We start from the raw sequence: 27,784 nt of genomic DNA on the forward strand, positions 1-27,784 counted from the left end.
TTCCACAGAGTTGAATAGAATTTATAGGCTTATGCCAGGAATTTAATGACAAAGGAGAGTTATGTGTCTTAAATGTTGGACATTTGTACTATTGATATTTATGTGTCCAGAGGTGGTTCTGACTTTAGGTAGCCACTGAAAAGGAGGGGCCAGTACTTGCAGTGGCATTTACTTGGCTTATGTCTGTTTTTAGAGTCAACATTACTCAGAGTCGCAGCTTTCACTCCTTGAACAAACAGCTCATCATTAACATGGAACCCTTGCAGCCCTTACTTCCTTCCCCCATTGAACAAGAAGAGGAAATTCCTGTGGGTGAGGGTAAGTCTGCCACTTCATTCCAGAAGCCACCTTGCTGAGGAAAGTGAAAGTTTTGTGAATTCAAAATATTTCTAGAATTACTTCTGAAAGAAGTAATGGTACAACAAATATGCTCTTAAGTAAGGCAAGTACTTTTTTGTTTGTTTGTTTTGTTTATGTTTTTTTGAGACAGGGTTTCTATCTGTGTATCCCTGGCTGTCCTGGACTCACTTTGTAGACCAGGCTGACCTCAAACTCAGCTCCCTCTGCCTGTGTTGGAATTAAAGGCATGAGCCACCACAGTCCAGCTTATGAACTTCTTATAGTAACGAGAAAAAGAAAGAACTTTCAAATATGTTGCTGGGTGCTTTGGATAGGCAGGTTACAGAAAAGCCAAAATAGAAACCTCTGCTACAGGCTTTTTATTTTCTCTGACAGCACTCTGAGTAGGGGAACTAAAAGTCTGGTTATGCATTCCAAAGGAAATACCCAATGGTCACAAAGTATCTGATATCATATACAAAGGACAAACATTAATGGCTATAAAGGGGGCTAACTCTGTCCTAAGATAATTTTTCTCTAGAATTGAAACAATCCAACCTCTCCACATTACTACAGTTCTAATCAGTCAATCAGCCTCTGCAGATGATGCTTTTTTTCTAATAATTCTCACTCACAGTTCCACAGGCTGGACAAGGGTCACATTTTATGCATGAAGAGTGACACACACTATTCATTTATTTTTATAATATAGGGTCCCTTGTCGCTAAGAAGGTTCAATTGCCTTTCTAGCACCTGTTGCTTGGGATAATGCAGAAGGCTTCAGGAGAGAAGAATAGTTGGTAAAGCCATTAAAGAAAATACTCATACCAAACCTTTTAGACATCAAGATCCTGATCTAGCTATTTCTTCCTTTCTTTCTTCCTTCCTTCCTTCCTTTCTTTCTTTTAATATTTATTTATTATGTATACAATGTTATGCCTGCATGTACACCCGAAGGCCAGAAGAGGGCATCAGATCACATTATAGATGGTTGTGAGCCATCATGTGGTTGCTGGAAATTGAACTCAGGACCTCTGGTCAGTGTGCCTAACCTCTGAGCCACCTCTACAGCTCAATTGGTCTTTTTTTTTTCTTTTTTTCTTTTTTGTCCTCTCTAGCTAACATACTGCTTATATGTGACATATAGAAATATCATATTATAAATAAAAATAATTAAGAAGGAATTCTGGCCTCGTGAAGAGAATGTAGTAGATGAGCTAAGGAGACATCTTAAGCAAGCAAAAATATCTTTCCTGTGATATGATGATGATGATGATGGTGATGATTGTGATGATGATGATGATAAATAAACACTATGATGATATTCATAATGAGATATGTTTTGACCTCTTGTTTACAATCTTCTGTACTTCATGCATCCTTTTCTTTGATGTTTGGAGAAGTTCAAATAGTTCACTATCCCTTAATTCTTGTCTTTGCTCTGGACAGTTTGATTTCATAGGTATCATCATGTAGAGAGGCTTTAATTCTAGAATACTAATATCTAAACTGTTGTAACTCTTATTTGTTGATAATTTGTTATGTCCTATTATCTTGATACTGCACAAGATATTTTGTAATACTATCTATCCATCTGCTTCTCATTGGCGGAATTCAGGTATTTGTCAGTATTTTTTTCTTTTTTTTTTAATTTTTTTTATTAATTTATTCTTGTTACATCTCAATGTTTATCCCATCCCTTGTATCCTCCCATTCTTCCCTCCCCCCCCCCATTTTCCCATTATTCCCCTCCCCTCTGACTGTTCCTGAGGGGGATTACCTCCCCCTGTATATTCTCATAGGGTATCAAGTCTCTTCTTGGCTACCTGCTGTCCTTCTTCTGAGTGCCACCAGGTCTCCCCCTCCAGGGGACATGGTCAAATGTGAGGCACCAGAGTACGTGAGAAAGTCATATCACACTCTCCACTCAACTGTGGAGACTGTTCTGACCGTTGGCTAGATCTCAGTAGGGGCTTAAAGTTTACCGCCTGTATTGTCCTTGGCTGGTGCCTTAGTTTGAGCGGGACCCCTGGGCCCAAATCTGCCTATCATAATGTTCTACTTGTAGGTTTCTAGGACCCTCTGGATCATTCTACTTTGCTATTCTCCCATGCTTCTCTCATTTAGAGTCCCAATAGGATGTCCTCCCTTCTGTCCCACTTTCCTGGTAAGTGAAGGCTTTTGTGGGACATGCCCCTTGGGCTAGTATGCAGATATAAGTGAGTATATACCATTTGACTCTTTCTGCTTCTGGGTTAACTCACTCATTATGATCATTTCTAGCTCAATCCATTTATCCACAAATTTCAGGAATTCCTTGTTTTTAATAGCTGAGTAGTATTCCATAGTGTATATGTACCACAGTTTCTTTATCCATTCTTCTACTGAGGGACACTTAGGCAGTACTTTTTTAATCATAGCTTGTTGGACCACACAATACTTTGAAGTGTCCTTTAATTGGGAAACGAGGTCTTGTAAAGTACAGTATCTTAAGATCTAATGCTGTCTATTATTTTCCATAATTGAAGTTTTCCATTAAAATATCCAGAGATCATTATCCCTAGGCTCTGCAGTAAGAAGTCTTGGCCATTTCCCACAGCTTCAGATTCCGTGTGTATTAACATTGGCAACAACCTTTTTTTAGTTAAAATATAGGCTCTTTCCTACATCTGAGTTTGTAAATGGTCTTGGATATTATCTCTAGTGTTTTTAATGCATTCTTGTAATGTACAATTTTTGTTTGGAAAAAATTTCCATTTTCTTTTTCTTCCTATTGGAATAATATTCACCCTATGTATCCTGGGGTTTTTGTTTTGGTTTGGTTTTTGTTTTTGTCTTTAGTGAGCCCTTTTCTAAGGAATATATTTATTCACTGGCAATGAATTCAGCTTTTCCTAGTATTCCTAGTATACTAAGTAAATCTCTTTCGGCTTTAGCATTTGGCCAATTTTGATTAATCCACCATGAACATGATTGCCATTGGAGACTGATGTTTTTTCACAATTGAGATAAAAATAAAACATTCAACCTATAGTCTTTGGGTATCCTGTACAAGATCAATAAAGTAGAAATTACTCTAAGATAGACCTAAATCTGAGTATGCCACAGACCTTCCTAGAGCCTTCTGGACATGGTAGCATCTGCATAATCTGGATTTTGAGTCCACAAAGTCACTATTACATGAGTTCATGTGATGTATAGGCATCATTAGGCCCTATACTATTAGGCATCTGGATGTCACATGGAAAATGGCCATTGAGACAGGTTATGCTGTGACAGGAAATACAGGGAATTATAACAGATTGACCATTAGATGCAGGAATTTGTCATAAATTATATTATTTTTTAACATTACTACAAAGTTAATTTGTTAAACATCAGAATGTTATAAATCTTTTTATTGTATTCAATTTGTTGTATCTTAACATTTCATGTATTTACATGTTTATTTTTATATATGTATAACAATAATTGAAGAAAAAAGGCCATGAACTTTAAAGAGGGCAAAAAAAACTGAAAAAGACTGGAGGAAGGAGAGGGATATGAAACATTATGTAACTACATTACTAACATGAAAATTAAAATATAAGTATTTATTAAAAATAATGTTTCATGCAATATAATATGATTATGATTTCTCCTCCTTCTCCGCCCAGTTCCTCCCAACCTTCCCTCTCATCCCACTCTACCCCCTTTCTGTCTCTCATTTGAAAACAAACAGGCACCTAAGGAATGATGACAAATAAAATAAGATAAAACAAAAGCAAATAAATTCAAATAGGAAAAAGAAACAGAAGAGCCCAAGTAAAGTCACAAGAAATAAATATATATGCCGAGACACACTTGCTCACAATTCAGAAATTCCATAAAAATACAATCCTGGAAACCATAAAACATTTGCAGAGCCTGTAATGAAATAAATAAACATAAAATAATATCTTTAATCCCCTGACATGACATTTTGAGACAAAGAACCTCCAAAGATGAATGAGTTAGATTTTTGGTTTTGTTTGTTTGTTTGCTTGCTTGTTGGTTGGTCACCAACTACTGGGCATGCAGCCTATCCTTAAGAGCAGTTTGTTTCCCCAATGAGACTCCCTTGATGAAAACTAATTTTTCATTTGTAATGGTTATTGATTGGAGAAAGCTTCTAGGTTAGGAATTGGGACATGTGTCCATTTCTCACTTGCATTCCAGTCCCCATATGGTGCATAGTTAAGCAGGCCTTGTGTATTCTGCCTCTGTCTCTGTGAGGTGATATGTGTGTACATCCAGCTAGCTGTGTTGAGAAAGCCTTGTTTCCTTGGTGTCCTCCATCCCTTTGCCCCTTACACTCTTTCCACCTCCTCTTCAACAACAACAACAAAAACTGATTTTAATCTACATATTTTTAGGAGTGGTAATGAAAGCATCTCATTACACCTGAAAGAAAGAAAATTTCAATTATTTTGACCTCATATGAAGTTTGACATTTTCCTATGCTACATTACTGCCGGTAAAGTCCCTGACAAAACAGTGTTTTGCTGTCTTCTAATAAGTTCTTCCTGGGGCTGGAGAGATGGTTCACAGGTTAAGAGCACTGACTGCTGTTCCAGAGGTCCTGAGTTCAATTCCCAGCAATCACATGGTGGCTCATAACCAGCTATAATGTGATCTGATGCCCTCTTCTGCCATGCAGGCCTACATGTATACATGTATACATAATAATAAATAAATCTTTTTTAAAAAATAAGTTCTTCTCATTGTCCATTCATCTCTTTTAGCTAGTTACCATGAACATATTCTTTTCTCCTTCTTCCATATCTGAGGTTTCATGGCTGGGATTCACACAGTTTCACCACTACCACTTGCACACATTCACGTCTTTTCCCCATACCTCTATCCCTTCATAGTAAGTCAGTTCTTTCATGTAGCACAAGTATATTGGGATCTGTTAGGAAATAGCAATACATTAGCCTAAAATTTTCAAAATTATTTTATGGTTCATAAAATATCAGTAACTGCTTATGAATCCTATAGAGCCACCTTCCTCCTTATAATTACTCTTCACCCAGGGATAGCAGACCAACAACCAACTTTACTTATATTCCTTCCTGTCACAGTGTTCTGGAATTTTTGTTTGGTTAGTTGGTTGTTTTGGGGTGGTGGATTTGTTTTCTAGTTGTTTTGTTTGTTTGTTTAGTTGGTTGGTTTGAGTTTTTCAAGACAAAGTTTCTTTTTTTTTTTAATGCCATTTGTATTTTATTGAAAATGTTGGTAACATTTTAATTTTTTTCATTTTTTTATTTTTTTTATTAATTTATTCAAATTATATCTCAGTTGTTAGCCCATTCCTTGTATCCTCCCATTCCTTCCTCCCTCCCGCTTCCCCCCATTCTTCTCCCCTGTCTGTGACTGAGGGGGACCTCCTCCCCCTGTATATGCTCATAGGGTATCAAGTCTCTTCTTGGTGACCTATTACCCTTCCTCTGAGTGCCACCAGGCGTTTCCATCCAAGGGACATGGTCAAATATGGGGCACCAGAGTTGGTGTGAAAGTCAGATCTCCTTCTCCACTTAACGCTGGAGAATGTCCTGTCCATCGGCTAAACTGGGTAGGGGTTCGAAGTTTACTGCCTATATTTTCCTTGGCTGGTGCCATAGTTTGAGGAGGACCCCAGGGCCCAGACCCACCTGTAGTTTTCCAGGACCCTCTGGATCCTTCTACTTCCTCATTCTCCCAGGCTTCTCACACCTAAAGTCTCAATAGGATGTCCTCCCCTCTGACCCACGTTCCTGGTAGGCAAAGTTTTTCATGGGGACGCACCCCTTGGACTAGTAAGACAAAGTTTCTTTATGTAGCCCTACTATCCTGGAACTCACTCCATTAACCAAGCTGCCTCGAACTCACAGAGATTCCCCTACATCAGCCCCAAAGTGCTGGGATTAAATGCACGAGCCACTACTTCCCAGCTATGTCACAGGGCTTTGTAATTGTTATTTTATCATCACATATAAAAAATACATCATCTTATAAAACTTAGAAAATCCCCAGCATGGTGGTGCGCGCCTTTAATCCCAGCACTCAGGAGGCAGAGGCAGGTGGATCTCTGTGAGTTCGAGGCCAGCCTGGTCTACAAAGCGAGTCCAGGACAGCGAAGGCTAACACAGAGAGACCCTGTCTCGGGAAACAAACAAACAAATAAGTACCTGATCCCAAAAGGGCTGGAGAGATGGCTCAGTGTTTAAGAGCACTGTCTGCTCTTCTGGAGATCCTGAGTTTAATTCCCAGCAACTGCATGGTGGTTCACAACCATCTATAATGAGATCTGATGCCCTCTTCTGGCGTGCAGGTGTAAATGCAAGCAGAACACTGTATATGTAATAAATAATTTTTTTAATAAATAAATAAAACTTAGAAAATGTAATGAATAGAACAAGTACAAAAGTATCACCTTCCCAATACTAGTTTCCTGGATATAATCAAGGATGTTAGCTTATTTCCATGTGAGTATCAATGTGGTTGTGATCATTCCAAGTAGACATTGATTAATTATCACAAACTAGGATGTCTTTCAAACAACGAATAAGAAACACATTTACCATAAATGCAGAAGATGGGCTAATATGCTTAATTACAAGTAACTCATAAAAGCAGCATTTCAGATTTGTTCATCATCAATTTTCTCATTTAAGAACAGTAATAACCTACCTCTGCTGAACTACAGGGTTTAAGTGGCTGCTGAAAAACTGAAGAAAACTTATGCTTCTATTTATAATGTAGTACTGAGTGAGCTAAGCCAAACTCCAAAGCCCATTGTTGCACCAACTAATTTCTAGAAGAAACACTTTCGTTTGGTTTAGCAACTCCTCCAGGAAAGAGATGCCTAAAGCATCTCAAGGAACACAATAAAATCCCAAACAAAATTTGAAAATACATTTCAGAGTGTCTTCAATTTTTTTTTTTTCTGTTTAAGAGAGAGTACTCGTTTTATTACTCTTCATGTGACTGTATCTTTCCCACTTTTGGTTTCAACTCTACAGATATGCCACACTCTCCCCATAACAGTTGAGCCCCTGGGAAGTGAAGACAAAACCACATAGTTTAGGGAAAAGCAAAGTCTCATACCTCTCAAACAAGAAAGGCTGGGTGACGTGAGCTGCATATGAAATGAGCAATTCCCCTTTGGCAGTGGAAGAAGTCTCTGGCTTCCTATTTTGATCACAGTGCAAAATTTGTAAGTCAGTGATGCTGTGAGATAGCCAGATATCATCCAACATCTTGAGGGTCTCCAGCAGCTGAGATAGCCAGATATCATCCAACATCTTGAGGGTCTCCAGCAGTTGAGATATAACCAGATATCATCCAACATCTTGAGGGTCTCCAGCAGTTGAGATATAACCAGATATCATCCAACATCTTGAGGGTCTCCAGCAGTTGAGATATAACCAGATATCATCCAACATCTTGAGGGTCTCCAGCAGTTTGAAGATGGCCCAGATAGTTAGGGTCTTGACATTGTCTCCCTCTCAAGAGGGCAGATTCTGAAAACTTTGACCTCTTCTTCTATTTCATCAAGGAAACTCTCCTAGGCCATTGAGACAAAGGTATAAAAATAAATAGCTAGTGCCAGGACCCCATGCCCACACTGGTCATGATGCTCTGAGTCCACCACGGTGGTCAATTTCTCCAAGACAGGTTGGTGTATCAAGCAAATGGGGCATTTCCATTCTCAGCATGCAGAGGGTCACAAGTTCCAGGAGCCACCATGTTACTGCTATACCCTAAAACCAAAGATTCCTTTACCCTTTTGTGTGCTATTCTTTACAGCTATTGTCATCTTTAGAATTTAGTGTACACTGAACTTATGTGCTAGACAGAAATTTATATGACTATGAAGAAATCATTGCAATGCAATTTTAAGTTATTTTCTATATTATACTTAAGGGTAAATACATTATTTCCGATAAAAATGAATTTGAATCTTATTTTCTATAGATTATATTATATCACAAGATACTAACACTGTGCTTCCGGTACATTCTGTATTAACTAGTTCTTAACACAGCTCATTTGTGGAGTATAGTGTTCCTCAGTGTAAACATTTCTATGGTGACAACAGTGTACATTAGTTCTGTTATTGGCTGGTGTTCCAAATTTGGCTCATTTTCTGAAATACAGTCATTTTTTATTGGAAATATAATGGAAATTCAAACTGTTGCTCCAGTTATACATTGGGACAAAAGATGAACTATACGCTGTCTTGGCTCCTCACCAAAGTTTTTAGTGCCATAAATAAGAACATCGCTTTTCCTGTATTCATTTTCTTGTTCTATAAATAAAGCCATATTTGAGCAACACTCAATAACTTAAAATAATGTCAGAGTTAAAAATTTCAAGACTGTGGCTCAAGATTTTGAGCAGGTTAAGGTCTTTATAGGATGGGCTGAACAAAAATGTATTCCTTCTAGTGGATCTCAGATGGGAAACGTCGTGTACCATGTGCTTGATGAATAGTCCATAATAAGTGATTATAGTTAGGCTGTCCCTGATTTCTGGGGGGCCCGAAAAGGATAGAGAGTTTTGATTCCTAAGAAATGATGCACAGATGAGAAGGAAGTGGGGCAAGGATGATGCAGAAAATATGGAGTGTGCTTGAGAGCCAGAAGCTGAGTAGACTCAAGTAGTCTCAAATAACTAAGGTCTTGGAAAATCAATGGCCACAAAAGCCACACAGTGAAATTGAGAAACAATAGGAGGATGAATTCAAGAAGGAATTGTATTTATTATAGACTCCTAAATGGTATCTTAAGACAAAAACAAGATAGCCTCTAAGGATACTGTGGAGCATTACCAACTTAGAACTAATGATGGTTTACTGGATGAAGGCAAGGAGGTGAATGATCTGGTCAGTTAGTTGGCCCTTCTGATGTGCACAGGTATCTCCCATGTTTGACCATACCCTTGATATCATTTAGTTCTAGGAGGTCTTAATCAGATTCATTTTCTCTGCTACGTAAAGAGTTAAAAGGAAAGAAAAATCTCAGTCACAGCAAGTAGCAATAAATAACAACCTTTATGATGATTGAAAAAGCACACACAGAGGCTGGAGAGATGGCTCAGAGGTTAAGAGCACCAACTGCCCTTCCATAGGTCCTGAGTTCAATTCCCAGCAACCACATGGTGGCTCACAACCATCTGTAACGTGATCTGATGCCCTCTTCTGGCCTCCAGGTGTACATGCAGATAGAACACTTACATACATAAAATAAATAAATAAATCTTTAAAAAATAAAATAAAAGAAGTATGTGCGCGTGCGCACACACACAGAGGAAGGGGGATGCTGCCGAGACTAATGCACCAAACAAGAACCATGCATGATGAGGGCCTAGACTCTCTACTCAGATGTAGTAGATAGGGAGCATAATTTCCTTCTGGGTCCCATAATATGGGAAGTATGGACTACTGCTGACATGAACTCTGGTGTCCACTCATTGATCATTTCCCCCCAGCAGGGTGGCTTTGCTATGCCACAGAGAAAGAGGATACAGGTAGTCCAGATGAGACTTGATAGGCTGAAGTCAGATGATACAGGAGAAGGGCTCCCTCTTTCTGAGGACTAGGGGAAGGGAGAGGAGGATGAAGAAGGAAGGGAGGGTGGGACCAGGAGGCAATGAGAGAGTGGGTTATAACTGTGATGTAAATGAACAAATTTTAAAAATTAAACATTTTTATTTCTTATATATACATTTATGTTATTACACATATATACAATAAACTAAGTATAGCAAGAAGAACCATGACTCAATCAAAAATTATATAAATGTTACATTCTTAGTGTTTTGGCTATTTGTATTTGACAATCTTAAAGAGGGAGGGGGCTCCAATCATGACATAAAGTGAACAAATTAAAAGCCAGGCATGGTGGGGCACACCTTTAATCCCAGCACTTGGGAGGCAGAGACAGATGGATTGGTGTGGGTTTGAGGCCAGCCTAGTCTACAAAGCAAGTCCAGGACAGCCAAGGCTACACAAAGAGACCCTGTCTCAAAAAAACAAAAACAAAAACAAAAAAAGAAAACAAACAAAAAAAAAAGTTAACAAATTAAAATATTTTTTAAAAACATACTTCTGTGGAGCCTTATCGGTCCTACTATGTCTCTTTTGACTTCATCTTGAATTAAACATTTAAAGACATCTAATCTAACAATCAACTTAAAGTGGCGAAGTTAACTTTGCCCTGCTTAATATGCTGTTGTGATTGACTCCAATAATCCCCTTAATGAAGAAATACTCCTGTGGAAATTTACAATAAAAATAGGCAACAACCATTTTCCTTTTTTCCTGGGCACTTAGTGCATTACTATAGTCACAAGGGATATAATTTTCCTGTTTTGTTCATTGCTTTTTAAATATTTCTCATAATTATAAAATATTTTAGTATCAGTTTTAGGGAGATAGTTTAGAGTGTGTTCAAAGTCCAAAAGAATCCTTTTCACTTTCTATCTGTTTGGAGTGGATTGAATTACATGGCAATCTCAAGATCAAAAGGAGGAGTCCATATTTCTATAGTTAATTAAATCTCTCTCAATATTTCTACAAGGGCTGAGGGTGACTCCTAAAGAAACTCACAGTAACATGAGATGACTTGGAGTGACTTCAGTCCCCAACAGGGCAATTAAGGTCTCAGTGAGGGTTATCCTATGGAACTGTTCATCTGCCAGCCGAGAAGTGATTTTTCTCCTTGTGATTTTTACCTTATCTGTTATAAGGTTTCTCTACATTCATTTCATGTATCTAGCCTGTGTACATAAGTCTTTTCACTGAACATCAGCATCTGATGTTGTAACACCGCATTCTTCCAGACTATACAAGAAGGTTGAGTAAGTCCCTGAAAGACTTAAATATATTTCTCAGGGTCTTTTGAAATTTTTCCAAGAATACCTTTTCTCTGTCTCAAGTCTTGGAAGGAAAATAGCATATATACCTTTGTCGGTCTTCATTTCTGGTCAATGTCTGTCTCCTGCAGTGGCAGGCAGGAAGGATATACTTGAGGAAAACCTGGGATGCTAAGACTGAGACATTTTCCTATTATAAAGGTAACTAAACCTGCAAGAGGCCATTACCAACTTAGAAGTTCACCTGGTATAGGGGCACACTGGAGTTCTGAGTCAGCACACCATTCCTTGAGCAAAGACTACATAAAGAATCTCAAACAGTTTAACTTTTTGTCACGTGCAAAACGTATATAATTATAAAATGATACTAAAAGTAATACTTCCATCTGAAGGCCACTTTTCTCTATTGCCTGATTTATATTCAGGACATGCTCTAGTGCAAAACAAAAGCAGGCAGTTTTTTAAGTAGGCATTTCTTTTGTAAGATATGCGTATTGAAGAGCTACTGGTACATAAGCATATTCAGTCTGTAAAATATAAACAGCTCACTATCTGTAAGAGAAAAGACGATATATTGGACACAATTCTTATCTCCTTTGCCAGCTACTTTTCTGGAGCTTTATCTGGCAAGTTTCCCTTATTTTTCTCTCCTTGCCTTTTAGGCAATCGTGAGGAGGGGCCTGTCAGGCTAGCTCACTGATAGAATCTTGATTCCTGTATCCTCTCTTCTTTCATGCGCCATTGTGAGAAAAAGAAGCCCATCAAATTCTAACCAACATCTAACCATTCTCACGATGTCACTCTAACTGATTCTGATACTGGACCTACCTTGAATATCTGGAAAATAAGTCAACTTCTAATGATTCTATAAGTTGTAGGGATCCTTAAAAATTCCTATAATATTCTTTTTAGACATTCTCTCTGGACCTCCTTTTCTTCAACATTTTAATTAGCTGATCAATTTTATGTTTTCTTTTTTTTTTTTTTTAATGTGCATTGATGCCTTGCCTGCATGTATGTCTGTGGGTGTCAAATCTTGAATTACAGACAATTGTGAGCTGCTATGTGGGTGCTGAGAATTGAACCCAGGTCCTCTGGAAGAGGAGGCAATCAGTGCTCTTAGCCACTGAGCTATCTCTCCAGCCGCAGCTTCCTATTTCTTCATCCATATAAGAGGCAAGCATGATAGTGCTAAGGGATAGTTTCTCACTTAAAGATAAGGTAGACTCCTGCTTTAAGTAATGTGAAGGTGAAGAGTGCTCTCATCTTCTTTCACTATGAAGAAATCCATATGAGCACGCCACCATGCCTTCTTCCACTGCTTCTGAATATAAAGTACAGTGCTTCCTTAGCATAGCAAGATGCCATCTTGTTCCCTAAGGGATATGCCTTTTCTTTTCCATTTGGCTTTTGCTTCTCTACTATCTGTCTCCCTTCCCCATTTGCTCTTCCCTCCTTTATGTCCATAGTCATGAGAAATAAATAGAATGTATACATAATGCCTGCTTGTCCACTTTTGCTCAGCTTGGTCTCCTTCAATTCCTACAGTCCAAGATCCCCTGCCTGAGAAATAGTACCACCCACACTGGGCTAGATGGTCCAAGATCAGTTAACTTAATTAAGATAATCCTCTACAAATATCCCCACAGGCTAACTCAATGTAAACAATTGCTTATTGAGGCTCTCCACTGAGATTCTAGGTTTGTCAAACTCACATGTAGAGCTGTCAAAAGCAGGTCCTGAAAGTTGACATAAGTTTGCTGCAGATGTGCAGGTGTAGGCCTTTCAAATGGTTAGCAGAATGTTATTTCTAACTGTTTAACTTATGGCCCATTTGGCTAGAGATGAAAGCAGTATTTGCTGTTATTCTAGGGGTTAGATTCTATTCACCTGATGTTAATTGAATTAGAAGAATGGGAGGATACAAGGGATGGGATAACCATTGAGATGTAACAAGAATAAATTAATAAAAAAAATTTTAAAAAAAGAAAGTGCACCATGGCCTTGCCACTTAACAGATTTTATTAATTCATTCAACTTAATTCTTCTCCATAAGTTTTGCCTGTAATATGAAGAAAATGGAAGCATGGTGATGGGGTTAAAGATTGAGCAGAAAAGAACTCACTACTTTGGTGAGAGCTGTGCAGTTCAGCATGCTTGTCCCGTGTGGCTGCTGAACACCAGCAACAGCATGCCTGGTCCCAATTGAAACTTTCTAGACATGTGCAACATATACATCTCAAAATCGTGGCATCCTCGAAATTGTCTTCTGATAAAGCCTTCCCTGCAACAGAAGTGTGTTTGTCTGTCTGCTGAGATAAGACTCCAGGTCATGGTGCAAAATTCTGGTATGCGCTGTATATCCTTGGCTGTCATCCTGTGCCTAGAGAAATGTAATTGCCTTCAGTTGTGCACTCTCACTAAAACTTCAGAGAACAGCTAAATGTGAATGTGGAATCCAATTTTTCATATGAAAGGCAGAGCAGCAAGAAGAGGAGGCAGAAAGTAGAGAAGCAAAAGCTAAGTGGAAAAGAGAAGGTATATCCTTTAAGGAACAAGATGACACCTTGCTATGCTAAGGAAGCACTGTACTCTATATTCAGAGGCAGTGGAAGAAGGCATGGTGATGTGCTCATATGGACCCCTTCATAGTGAGAGAAGATGAAAGCACTCCTCATCTTCACATTATCTAAAGCAGCAATGTTCCATTTATGGATGACAGGCCTAGATAGCCATGACTATATTCCACATAAAATTATAAGATACTTAAAACATTATGAAATATCTTATGATTTTGTAATCAGATTATAGTTTTTTTGAGAGAGAACTTTATAGATGACATTATGTCTTGTAACCAAAACTTAAATATGCATGTTCTTATTATTTTTACATATATATGCCATTAGTTTTACGGTGGGCTATGCCATAAGGTACACTGCATTTTAAGTGTAGGCAGTAGAACTGGCACCATCAGATACTGCATGTGGCATCATTGATTAGACAAGAAAACATGATGGTTATTGAATATGTTTGAACTTTCCATTGCAAATGATAGAAATTTATTCTTAATTATAAGACAGTTAAATATTATTTACTTATTAAGGATATTTCCACACTTTATTGCCTGCTACATTTACAACCAGCACTTCAGTTCCCACTGCATCAACAGCTGATATATGCAAGGGACTAAGCTTTGATTTCTAGTTTCTTGTCAATTGATTTTCATTTGAAAAAGATGAAAACAGCCTTTTACTTGCTTTTTTTTTTAACATTTATTCTATTTGTTATGTACACAATATTCTGCCTGCATGTACACTTGTACATCAGAAGAGGGCACCAGATCTCATTATTCATGGTTGTCGGCCACCATGTGGTTGCTGGGAATTGAATCAGGACCTTTGGAAGAGCAGCCAGTGCTCTTAACCTCTGAGCCATCTCTCCAGCCCTTTTTACATTTTTAATCACAGCAAAATTTCTACAACGTCTCAAAAGAAAAGAATCTCTAGTGCCACTAAAAGAAAAATTATACATGGTGGAAGATTTGTTTAAAGAAAAGTGTACACATAACTATTTTTCCTTATTTTTTTTAACATTTCCTAGATTTTATTAAACATTAAACCAAAATGGCTTTGTTTAGGCATTTGATACAATAGGATCACTGGCTAAGCATATGAAAAAGTGATAGAAACTTTTTTAATAAATATTTATATATATACATTTATATTATTACACATATATACAATAAACTACCCACAGCAGGAAGAACCATGAAACAATCAGGAATTATATAAATGTTGCATTCATAGTCTTTCAGCTATTTGTATTTGGCAGCCTTGAAGAAAATATCTTTGCTACCTTGGTAAGTCATTGGTCAAGACATGTAGTAAAGAACTCTGATTATTTTATGTGTATGTAGAGTTCATTCTAACCTTTTTTTCACTACATTGTATAAGCTTCTTAATTCTTTGTGTGTCTTTTAATGGTACTAAAGAACTAATTGGAGGACCATTAAAAGACACACAAAGAATCGAGAAACTAGCCGGGTATGGAGGTGCACGCCTTTAATCCCAGCACTTAGGAGGCATAGGCAGGCAGATTGCTGTGAGTTCAAGGCCAGCCTGGTCTACAAAGTGAGCCTAGGACAGCCAAGGCTAACATAGAAAGACCTTCTCTTGGGGCTGGAGAGATGGCTCAGTGGTTAAGAGCACTGACTGTTCTTCCAAAGGTCATGAGTTCAATTCCCAGCAACCACATGGTGGCATGTGATCTGATCCCTCTTCTAGCATGCAGTTGTACATGCAGTACAGAGCACTGTATAGATAATAATAAATAAATAAATTTTTAAAAAATACCTTCTCTCGAAAAACCAAAAAAAAAGAAAAAAAAATCAATAAGCTTATACAATGTAGTGAAAAATAGGTTAGAATGATTTCCTTTGTTCATTGTCAACATATCTGTCATTTTTACTAATAATGCCCTGGAAATGATGGGTAAAATAGAATTTGTAAATTGATAAGATAGAATACAATTCCTACCCAAATTTCATGTTCAATGAAGTATAATTGCATGGTACATCAAGAAAACCCATATATAAAAACATTAAAAGTGGATAAAATTGTGTAAATCATTATCAAAACTGTCAGGTTTTTCCAACGTACAAAGAATAAAGTCATAACCAAATCTAGGAATTCCTTAGGATTTGTTGATGCCAACTGTTCTGACATTATTTACTTTTCAAAATTAAGATGATACCAAGTGCAATAGCATATGCCTTTAATCCCAGCACTCAGAGAGGCAGAGGCAGTAGGATCTCTGTGAGTTTGAGGCCAGTCTGGTCTACAAAACTGTGGCAGTCAAGGTTACACAGAGAAAGCTAGTTTCAAAGAAGAAGAAGAAGAAGAAAAAGAAGAAGAAGAAGAAGAAGAAGAAGAAGAAGAAGAAGAAGAAGAAGAAGAAGAAGAAGAAGGTGATTATATTAAGACCAAATGTTCATTTGTGATAAATTACCAAGTTATTTATGGCATAAAATACAAAATTTGTCCAGAGTTGGATGTGAAAATTGGCTTACAGATATGACATTTTTAGTATATTAAACTAGTTAAAAAGAATGTCTTCTAGCTGGGCGTGGTGGCGCACACCTTTAATCCCAGCATTTGGGAGGTAGAGGCAGGCAGATCTCTGTGAGTTCAAGGTCAGCCTGGTCTACAAAGAGAGTCCAGACCAACCAAGGCTACACAGAGAAACCCTGTCTCAAAAAAAACCAAAACAAAATAAAAACAAAATGACCCGGCACTCCCCAAACAACAGAACCTAGCTGGGTCCATTCTTGCGGGCATGACAGGACCTCCCACGATATAGGGAGCTGTGGGTCATGCTTGCAGGGCCTAACTGCTGACCTAAAGTGAGCTGGGAGTATCCTGGCTTTCACTGGCCGAAAGAGAAGATACAGGGGATTCCCGCCAGCGGTCTGAATCGCCATTGTCGCCAGCCACCTGCCGGGGCTGCCAGCACTGACCCGGTACTCTCCAAACAACAGAACCTAGCTGGGTCCATTCTTGCGGGCATGACAGGACCCCCCACGATATAGGGAGCCATGGGTCGTGCTTGCAGGGCCTAACTGCTGACCTAAAGCGAGCTGGGAGTATCCTGGCTTTCACTGGTGGAAAGCAATCTGGGAGCATCCTGGCTTACAGAGGTGTGGAAATTGCTGCCTCCTTGGATACTGCCAGTGGCCTGAAACCATATGGTCTCAGGCCCACCAGGCACTGATCCTGAAATCTCCAACAGGCAGATGCTAGCTGGGTCAGCTCCTGCAGACCCAGCAAGAACTCCCAAATTCATGGGAGAGGCTGGACGCTCCTACAGAATATAGAGGCAGAGCTAAAAGACAGCTGCAGCCCAGAAGAGCTGATCCACCTGGGGTCTTGGCTACAAAGCAACAGGAAGGACAGGCAGCTGGGATCAACCTACAAAACCAGAGAGCTTGTGTGCTGACTTTACTCTAGATCCCAAAACTGCTGATCTGAATTACAACAGTAAGGTGAAAAGGCCCAAACAGAAACCTACTTTGCATGACTCAGCCTGGAGCCGAAAATGTTGAGAAAAATCTCCAGGAGTAGAACCTGAATCACGTGCCTGGTCCAGGGAAATACTCCCTGATCGCCACAGGCAAGGGCACCCTACCTATAATCAGGCATCAACTATCCACTCTCAAACAGGGAAGGTCACTACAAACCACCTCCCAACACCAGAGTCGCCAAAATGACAAGAGGACAGTGAAAGAATGCTAACAAAAACCAAAACAGGTTGGCAACTCCAGATCCCAGCAATCCCAATGAAAACAACCTGGAGAACCCAATAACACTTGATATACAAGAAAATGACTTCAAGTCCTTAGTAAGTAAGATGATAAGGGAAGAAACAAATAAAATCTGTAAACAAATGCAGGAGGAGGCAAACAAGAGGGCTGAGGATTTAAAAGAGTCATATAAAGAGGCATTTGAAGAATTTCAGAAAAATACAAATAACCAGATGAAGGAAATCATTAAAACAGTTCAAGACCTGAAGATAAAAATGGAAGCTATCATAAAGGAACACACGGAAGAAAAACGTGATAGAGAAGCATCAGAAAAGAAAGCAAGCATCTCAGAGGTGGCCTTATCTAACAGACTGCAAGAAATGGAAGAACGCATATTGGCATTTAAAGATACAATCACAGAACTGGAAACATCCATCAAGGGAAATTCTAAATCTGTAAAGTGCCTGACACAGAGCATTCAAGAAATCAAGGACACCATGAAAAGATGAAACTTGAGAATAATAGGGATAGAAGAAAGAGAAGACAACCAACTCCACAGCCCAGAAAATATCTTTAATAGAATAATAGAAGAAAATTTCCCCAATTTGAAGAAGGAGATGCATACAAGCATACAAGAGGCATACAGAACACCAAATAGAATAGACCTGAAAAGAAAATCTTCCTGCCACATAATAATAACAACACAAAATATACAGTACAAAGAAAAAATATTAACAGCGGCAAGAGAAAAAGGTCGAGTAACATATGAAGGCAAACCTATCAGAATTAATCCGGACTTCTCAACAGAGACCATGAAAGCCAGAAGGGCCTGGACAGAGGTCCTGCAAACCCTAAAAGAACACAGATACCAGGCAAGACTACTATACCCAGCGAAATTGTCAATAACCATTGATGGAGAAAACAAGATATTCCATGACAAAAACAAATTCAAACAGTACCTAGCCACAAATCCGGCTTTACAGAAGTTACTAGAAGGAAAACTCCATCCCAATGGGTCAAACTACAACCAAAACTACATAGGAAATAGGAAACTATACTATCGCAAAATCACAACCTCACAAAATCTCGACTATTACAAATACCAAAAATGAAAGGACTTAGCAATTACTGGTCATTAATATCTCTCAATGTCAATGGTCTCAATTCTCCAATAAAGAGACACAGACTAACTGAGTGGATGCATAAACATGACCCAACATTCTTCTGCATTCAAGAAACACATCTCAACCACAAGGACAGACATTGCCTCAGAGTAAAAGGCTGAGGAAAAATATTCCAAGCAAGTGATCACAAGAAACAAGCTGGGGTAGCCATTCTAATATCTAATAAAATAGACTTTCAACCAAAATTAATCAAAAGGGATGAGGATGGACACTTCGTACTCATCAAAGGTAAAATCAATCAAGAAAACATCATGATTTTGAACATCTATGCTCCTAATACAAGGGGTCCCACATTTGTAAAAGAGTTATTAACAAAGCTTGAACCACTCATCGATACCCACACATTAATAGTGGGAAACTTCAACACCCACTTTCACTCAAGGATAGGTCTTTGAATCAAAAACTAAGCCGGGAAATAACTTCATTAACCAATGTCATGAATCATATGGATCTAAAAGATATCTACAGAACTTTCCACCCAAACGCAAAGGATTACACCTTTTTTTCAGCACCCCATGAAACGTTCTTTAAAATTAATCACTAGTCAGAATAGCAACCATTAAGGAAACAAATAACAAAAGGAATATGAATTACTGTCAGGAATGTAAATTAGTCTAGGCACCATGTCAGCATCTCAAAACTTAAAAGGAGGTCCTACACCTGACCTAGAAAGAACATTCCAAAGGAAGAAATTCCAAATCAACTACCACAGCATCACTTGCACATTGTTTATTAAAGCACTATTCACAACAGCTAATTCATGATTCAACTGAGATGTCTAACAACAGATTAATGTATAAAAAATGTGGCATATATACACAGCAGATTTTTTGTTATAAAAGGAAGAACATGAAATAATTGTGGGAAAATATATGTAACTGGAATAATATTAACTGAATTAAACCAATTACAAGAAGACAAATAAAATACATTTTTAAACTAAAATAAATTGTAAATGAAGATGCTGAAGCAAAAAACAGTTTTACAACTTGTTCCTATTTATACCTTTTAAACTTTTTTCTATCTTATCTCAACACTTTGACTAGAAAATCAGGTACTATGGGCTGGAGAGTTGGCTCAGAGGTTAAGATCACTGGTTGCTCTTCCAGAGGTCCTGAGTTATATTCCCAGAAACCATATGGTGGCTCATAAGCATCTATAATGTTATCTGATGCCCTCTTCTGGCATGTAGGTCGACCATTGTATACATAATAATAAATTAATAAATCCTAAGAAAGAAAGAAACAAAGAAAGAAAAGAAGAAATTAAGGTACTATACTGACAGGAATACATAAAATAGACACACTTGACTCAATCCTGATTTTAGTGTGAGTGATTTTGTCTTTTCTCTGCCTTCACAATAGTACTAGCCATAGGTTTGTAGTATACAGCCTTTATTATTGTGAGATGAGTTCTTACATCTCTAGGCTGTCAAGAGTTGTTATTGGGAATGGATGTTGAATTTTGTCAATAGACGTTTCTGTGTCTACTGAAATATTTGTATAATTTCTGCCCTTGTGGCCATTTAATATAATAAATTACATTCATTCGTTCATTTGTCTGTTTGTTTAAATTGAACTACCTCATGTCTCTGTAATGGAACTGAGTTCGTCATGATGAATGATATAAGGTCCTCTTGGTAGGTTGTTTCTGTGATCAAAAGGAGTGCCCTTCCTTATCTCTTCTGATTGGGTTCCTTTAAGTCTACTTTATCACATATTAAAATAGCAATGTCTGTTTGTTTTCTCATCCCATTTGCTTGTAAGGTCTTTTTTATTTATTTATTTATTATTAATGTATACAGTGCTCAGCCTGCATGTATACTTGTAGGCCAGAAGAGGGCATTAGATGACATCATAGATGATTGTGAGCCACTATGTGGTTGTTGGAACTTGAACTCATGACCTCTGGAAGAGCAGTCAGTGCTCTTAACCTCTGAGCCATCTCTCCCGCCCCTCTTTTTCTGCCTTTCAATATAAGGAGTTGTCTGTTCTTAGAAGTGAGATATGTTTCTCGTAGACAACAAAAAGATGAATCCTGTATTCTAATCCAATAGGCTAGCTTATGTCTTTTGATTGGAAAAGTGTCACCATTGACATACAGAGTTATTATTGAAAGTTCTTTAATTCCCATACTTTTATTTATTTTTATGGTGTTTGTTTTCTTATTCCTGATTTCTACAACCACTAGTATAGCTTCATTTTCCCTCAGCATGTATTTGATACACTCACCTGTCTCTTCAGTATGAAATATTCCTTCTAGAATTACTTGCAGAATTGGCTTGGTGCTCCTGAATTTCATCAGACTGTTTTTAATATGAAAACTATCTGTTTTAATTTTGGCACATGTTTTTGCTGGGTATAGTTGTCTGGACTTCACCTGTATCCTTTCAGGATTTGAATCATAATTCTCCACATTCTTTTGGATGTTAAAGTTTGAGAATTTACAAGTTATTCTGATAGACCTTCCTTTATATACAACAACCCACCTATGCAGCTTTAAATACTATTGCTTGTTCTGTATGTTTGTTGTTTTCACTATAAAATTATGTGGAAAATTTCTATTCTGATGTTGATTTGGTGTTCTGTGAGCCTCCTATATGGATGGATACCATTCTCCCTAGATTTGGAGATGTTTTGTGATTTTTGTTTAATGTAACTTTGACTTACAATTCTTCTCCTTATTCTATGACCATTGTTTGTAGATTTGGTCTTTTAATTGTGTTCCAAATATCTTGTCTATTTTTTAATTTGTATTTTATTTGATGGTATGATCCAATGTATCTAACTACTCTTGATGCCCTGATATTCTACCTTTGCTATTCACTATGTTGTTGAGGTTTTCCACTGCACTTTGTAGTTAAATTACTGAGTTTTTCATTTCCAGCTTCATTTCAGTTTTGCGTTTCCTCTATGTTTCAGTATCTTTAATTCTAATTTTGTACTATACAGTATCCTCCTTATTTCATTCAGCTATTTGTGTTTTCCCGAGTCTCAACAATTTATTACTATCCTGCTGTTTATTCAGATGTTTGTGTTGTATTTGAATTTTTGAACTCTTTGAACATGTTTATAATTATTCCTTTGAACTGTATTCACTTGTCTTTTTTACTAAGAGACCATTACAGTAGAACTGGTGGTTCAGGGGGAGGTTCATATTTGTGAAACTTTTGCTTTGTTTTGTTTTGTTTTATATTCTGTTCTGGATTTTTCCCCATTTTGAGGGACATTGCCAGACAAAAGATGGGAGTTTGGGAATCATGATCCGGGAAGGACCAGCAATCTGAAGTATGAGTCATTTTTCTGGTTCTCCAAGTCTTCTGTGATGGATACTTGGGCCCCTCTTAGGCAGTGAATGAGTTATGGGGTCCTGAGGAGGCAAAGAACTGAAAATACAGATTGGGGTTACTTACCTGGGTCTTTGACTTTGTAAGGCACCTAGAAAGCACCTGGATGGCAGTAGACTATTGAGAAGGAAAGGTGGGAGAAAGAGCTATGGAGTCCTGTCTCAGTTGTGAACTGAGCTTTGAGGACTCCTATGCAGAAAGGGACTCAGAAAAATGGTATGAGTCACAGATAAGCAGCAGGCGGGATTTCAGCATTTTTCACATGAAGAGGGTCGTGAAGAAAAGGCAACAAGTTATTACTTGGGTATCTGGACCTCACTGGGCAGCTAGTGCTCTGCCTGCATGTACGTCTACATGCCAGAAAAGAGCATTAGATCACATTGTAGATGGTTGTGAGCCACTATATGCTTGTTGGGACTTGAACTCAGGGCCTCTGGAAGAGCAGTCAGTGCTCTTAACCTGTGAGCCATCTCTCCAACTCCCAACACTTTATTTTTTTTTAATTTGATTAATTTTTTGAGGAGTTCATGTGATATGTTTTCATAATACTCGCCCACCTTTCCCAATCCTTCCTAGATCCACACCAAAGTTTGTACCTACCCAATGTAGTATTCTTTTTTTTTTTTTTTTTTTTTTTTTTTTAGTTCATGGAGACCAGTTATGAGAATGGCACCTCCACTAAGAGTAGTCTTAACAGGTGCCACAACCTTAATGAAAACAAGCTCTCCCTATAGACCATATTTTCTTCATCTGGTCTTCCAATGATAAAATACTTGGGACATATTTACGGTTTGACAATTGGAACTATATTGCTATGAACATTTGTTTGCAAGGTTTTTTGTGTGCCTATCTCAATTACTGAGATATTAATAGAATGACTGGATGATAATTGTGTATTTGACTTTTATTCATATTGACTAAGAACTTAATATTCTTGCTAGTAATATTCAGAGCTCTAGTTTCTCCAGCTCTTCACCAACAATTTTTTGCTATAACTTTTTTTGTTTCATTTTGTTTTGTTTTCAAGACAGGTTTTCTCTGTGTAGCATTAGCTGTCCTGGACTTGCTTTGTCGGCTTGCCTCAAACTTAAAGTGGTCCCCCCTGCCTCTGCCTCCTTGAGTGCTGGAATTAAAAATATGCACCACCATGCCCTGCTGCTGCAACTTTTTAAAAACCTACTTTAATGATAAAAGGGCTGATAGTTTTGATTTGTATTTCCATGGTGTTTTACAATAATAAATATTTTGTATTTATTGGCCATTTGTCTATAGACTGTTTTTTTAATTTTCTTTTTTATTTTTTATTAGTTCTTTGACAATTTTCTACAAGGTATTTTGGTTATATTCACCCCATATACACACTCTTCTTGTCCAGTTGAGATTTATATTGCTGAGATTAAACACCATGACCAAAAGCAAGTTGGGGAGTAAAGGGCTTGTTTGGCTTACACTTCCACCTCATAGTTTATCACTGAAGGAAGTTGAGAGGAACTAAAACAAGAAATTAAGCTGGAAGCAGGAACTTATGTAGAGGCTATGGTGGTATGCTGTTTACTAGCTTTTTTTCTCATGGCTCCCTCATCCTACTTTCTTATAGAACCAGGACAACCAGCCCAGGTGTACTCCCACACACAATGTACTACACTCTACCCCATCAACAATAATTAAGAAAATGCTCTTCAGGGTTGTTTAGAGTCCAATCATTTAGAGGCAGTTTCTCAATCAAGGCTGCCTACTCTCAGATGACTATAGCTTGTGTCAAGTTGACATAGAACTAGCCAGAACTCTTAATCCATCAAGATCAATTTGTGCATGTGGCACCTACTGTAGTGTAATTAACTAACCAAGGGCACAGAGGCTACACTTTAGAGAAAACTGACAATGATTTCCAATAGCTCCTTGGCTAGGGGTGGAACTTCAGACCCAAAGGTCCTCTCCATGCTGAGATTTTTTTGTGTTTTGGTCTTAAAATACTGCTGGAAGGTACTTTGCTTGCCAACAGAGGAGAAAAGTAATCATCGGTCTTACCCAGCTGTGAACCATTAAGCTACAGTAATGCCTGACCTGGTAGAAGATGTCCTTTGGTTTAAAATAGTGACATAAACATCATGTGAGCAACCAATAACTCTTTAATTAGATTTAAATCATGCTCCACAAATAAAACTCACACCTGACACCATTGTCAAGTGAAGAATCTAGAGCTAAGTAGCCTGAAAAGGGAACGTACTATTATTCTGCTGTGTGGACATAGTACTAAACCAGCAGCTAGCGATGCATCGTTATACCTACAGATGACTGCATCTCTCAGTCCTCATCAGAGAAGGTTCTATTTGCAGTAGATGATGATTCACACACATACTCATAGTTGCAGATGAGTTACATACATGGTATTTTCCATTTAAACTGTTTTCTGCTCTTAGGATAGACCTACCAGAAAATATTTTGTGATTTTCCTTGAATAATTATAAAATAAAGGTAGAGAAGTTGTTAAGGGTATTCTGTTTTACACTTGCCTAATTAATTTACCTGGTTGTCAATTCATATTGTATTGTATTTCTAACATGGAGAACCTGTTTTTGATGTCTTCATTATTTCCCATTATTCACCCAATACTCAAAATTAACATGGGCAGGTTTTAGCTTAGATAAAAAGTGGCTAGATATCACATGTGTAAAAAAAACATAAAAAATAATAATATAAAGAAACACATGTTTCTCAATAAACATTTCAAAAATCTCAAGCTCTTTAACCAATTTGCCTTCCAGACATGTAGCTATAGAAAATGGGAGTGAGAAGCTGTACATGTAAAGGCAACACTTAGAAAAATTATACTTTCTTTAGTCTTACAACATTTTACCAATAGATAGTTAAGGTTATGTGGAAATTTTGGCTCAATTTATAAATAATAGCAATGAAAATAATCTATTTTAATATAAACATGTATATTAAAATGTTAAATAAAAAGAGATAAATGCAAGTTGTACACACCAAAAGATTGCAATTACAGGTGGGGATTACCTAGCCCAGATACTTTGAGCCAAAACTTAATCAGCTTTCATTTTTTTCTTATCTTCTGATTTTGGAACATTGGTGTATAGTTTAATGTTTGAGTATTGCTAACCTCAAAATCTAAAATCCATAACATTTGATCTGGAAAGATGGCTCAGAGGTTAAAAGCACTGGCTGTTCTTCCAAAGGTCCTGAATTCAATTCCCCGCAACCACATGGTAGCTCACAAACACCTATAATGAGATCTGGTGCCCTCTTCTGGAATGCAGGTCTACATGCACACAGAATACTGTATACATAATAAATAAATAATTTTTTTTTAATCTAAAACATACATGGACTAAAATCTTTAACTTTGCTTTGCCTTAAAAATTCTGGATATCAGAACTTTCATATTTTGGATTTACAGATTACATGCTCAACCAGTATAATAGTAACAGCAGAAGTCCCAAGAGTGTGCCTGGAAGGAAGAGTAGAAAGCAATATTTCAGAGCAATTCCTCAATTAGCCCTATAAGGCAAATTCACATAATACTCTATTGTGTTATAGCCTTGAACTCTGAAAGACTTCATTTGTAATTTTCACATATTCCTTAACCATTTTCACATTTTTCATAAAGATTTGACTCTTAGAGGTTGTAAACCAGAATAACATGTACATCCTTCAAAATTTTCATCAGTGTTGTTTATTTTAGGTTTATTGTTCTAACCTGAGAACTTATGATGTAAAGACTGTTACTAACATGATTTTTTTTCTAATAACAACATGCTACTGAATAGTTTCACGTATTCCTTGAACTTTGTTTCTATGTACATATTTTTGTAAAAGAAGAAAGTCTGAAATTTAAACTTCATAAAATAATTTCTTTCCAGGTGCCCCATTGCCTAAAGTGGATGGTTCTGAGCCCCTGGTTGCCAGCTCACCAGTGAAAGGAGCTCGGTGTGCAGATCCTCCAAGTGAAGAAGAAGATAAAGCACAAGATGACCCCTTGACCATTTCTGAACTAGCGTACAACCCCAGTGCCAGCCTGCTCCCTACCCCAGTGGATGATGATGAAATCAACATGCTCTTTGACTGTCCATCCAGGCTTGAGTTAGAGAGGGAAGACACAGATTCATTTGAAGAACTGGAAGCAGATGAAAATGCCTTTTTGATGGCTGAAGAGGAGGAGCTGAAGGAAGCTCGCCAAGCTTTGTCATGGAGCTACTCCATCCTGACTGGCCGAATCTGGGTCAACCCCCTGGTCAAGAGTTTCTCCAGGCTCCTTGTGGTGGGCCTGGGATTGCTGCTGTTTGTATTTCCCCTGCTCCTCCTCCTTTTGGAGTCAGGTATTGATCTCTCCTTCTTATGCGAAATCCGTCAAACACCAGAGTTTGAGCAGTTTCACTATGAATACTACTGTCCCCTGAAGGAGTGGGTGGCTGGGAAAGTCAACATCTTCCTGTACATGCTAGGTTGTTCATAAGATTCATAACTGATAAGACTAAGGGCTATCTTCAATAATAGTAGTGTCGTTTTCAGTAGATGTTAGGTTTTGAATGGCCTTGAGTTATCAAGAGGTATTTTCTCTAACCTGAGTGCTCAAACTTTGAAATAAATTTTCTGTACTTGATTGATTTTAAGTCAGCTTAAATAAAATATAGTTCTTTGAGTTATCATTCAGAAAGGCAACCACGAAGTAACAAAAAACAATCTCCTTATTATATCATAATCATGTAATATATTGGAGTTAGATATTCCTGTTTCTTTACTATGAGCTATAATCAAAATCAGAATTTTAGTAAAAATATAAAAGAAATCTTTTTAACATAATCTTTGATGAAAATAATGTCCTTTTACTGATGGCTATACAAATAAGTTGATGCTGGGGTTTTCTTTCAGTTTTTTTTTAAATATTTTTATGCATTCTAACTATTTTGGTAAATTTTTAGCAAAAAAGAAGCTTTCTGGAGTTATCTAACTATACATATTGTAAAACTAATGCATGTGGAATTTTTTAATCTTTTGGCACCTGATTTTTTAAAGATATTTTTGGCTAACTAATCCATAATTTATTACCTGCACATAACTTTGAAAAATGCTAGTAAGATACTACAGTAAGTTCTCAAACCATGATTGGGTTAGAAGATGTGAGCATGGAGAACATTGAATTGATATTATGGGGTCTACTTTCAAAGTTTTGGACACGATAATCTTATACTTTCATTTGCATTTGCTCTGGGGAAGCAGAATGCTCTTAGAAGAAGTTGAAACTACTTGTGATAGTAAAATTGTTGAAGATGCACTAGTTAATTGTTCATGTTTACTAACCTAAGTGAAAGCAGGCAGGATTTGGCAAGTAGAAGATAGCAAAGAAGAGTTGTGGGGAGATTGCTGGGCAAGTGATGGTAAGCATATGGTTGCCTTTATGGCAGTGATGGTGACACATGGCACTCAATGTAAAGAGACATGCACTCACTTTCTGAGTTTGCAAAATCATATTTAGTTAATAAAAGTGGAGACTTTTTTAAGGTAAATTTTTGGGATCCCTCACGCTTTTTATTGTGAGTCTCTGGGTGAAATTTCAAGGTGTCTGTGTGTGTGTGTGTGTGTGTGTGTGTGTGTAAGACAGAGAATGGGAGAAGAGATACATACCAATAGACAAACAGAAAGAGAGAGAGAGAGAGAGAGACAGACAGAGAAAGAGAGAGAGAGAGAGAGAGAGAGAGAGAGAGAGAGAGAGAGGTTTCC

General features: G+C 37.6%; 1 protein-coding gene across 1 annotated transcript in view; it reads left to right on the top strand.

Moving 5' to 3' along the window:
- The window catches only part of Frmd3 (FERM domain containing 3), a 199,413-nt gene extending 171,891 nt beyond the window's left edge, over positions 1-27,522 (top strand). The window contains exons 13-14 of the mRNA XM_051163409.1: positions 194-318; positions 25,927-27,522. Of these exons, the coding sequence (XP_051019366.1) occupies positions 194-318; positions 25,927-26,519 (718 nt within the window). The 3' untranslated portion in view covers positions 26,520-27,522. The remainder of the gene's footprint in view (positions 1-193; positions 319-25,926) is intronic.
- Positions 27,523-27,784: the final 262 nt, after the last annotated feature.

Source organism: Acomys russatus, chromosome 2 (genome assembly GCF_903995435.1).
Source record: "Acomys russatus chromosome 2, mAcoRus1.1, whole genome shotgun sequence".
Lineage (NCBI taxonomy): Eukaryota > Metazoa > Chordata > Mammalia > Rodentia > Muridae > Acomys > Acomys russatus.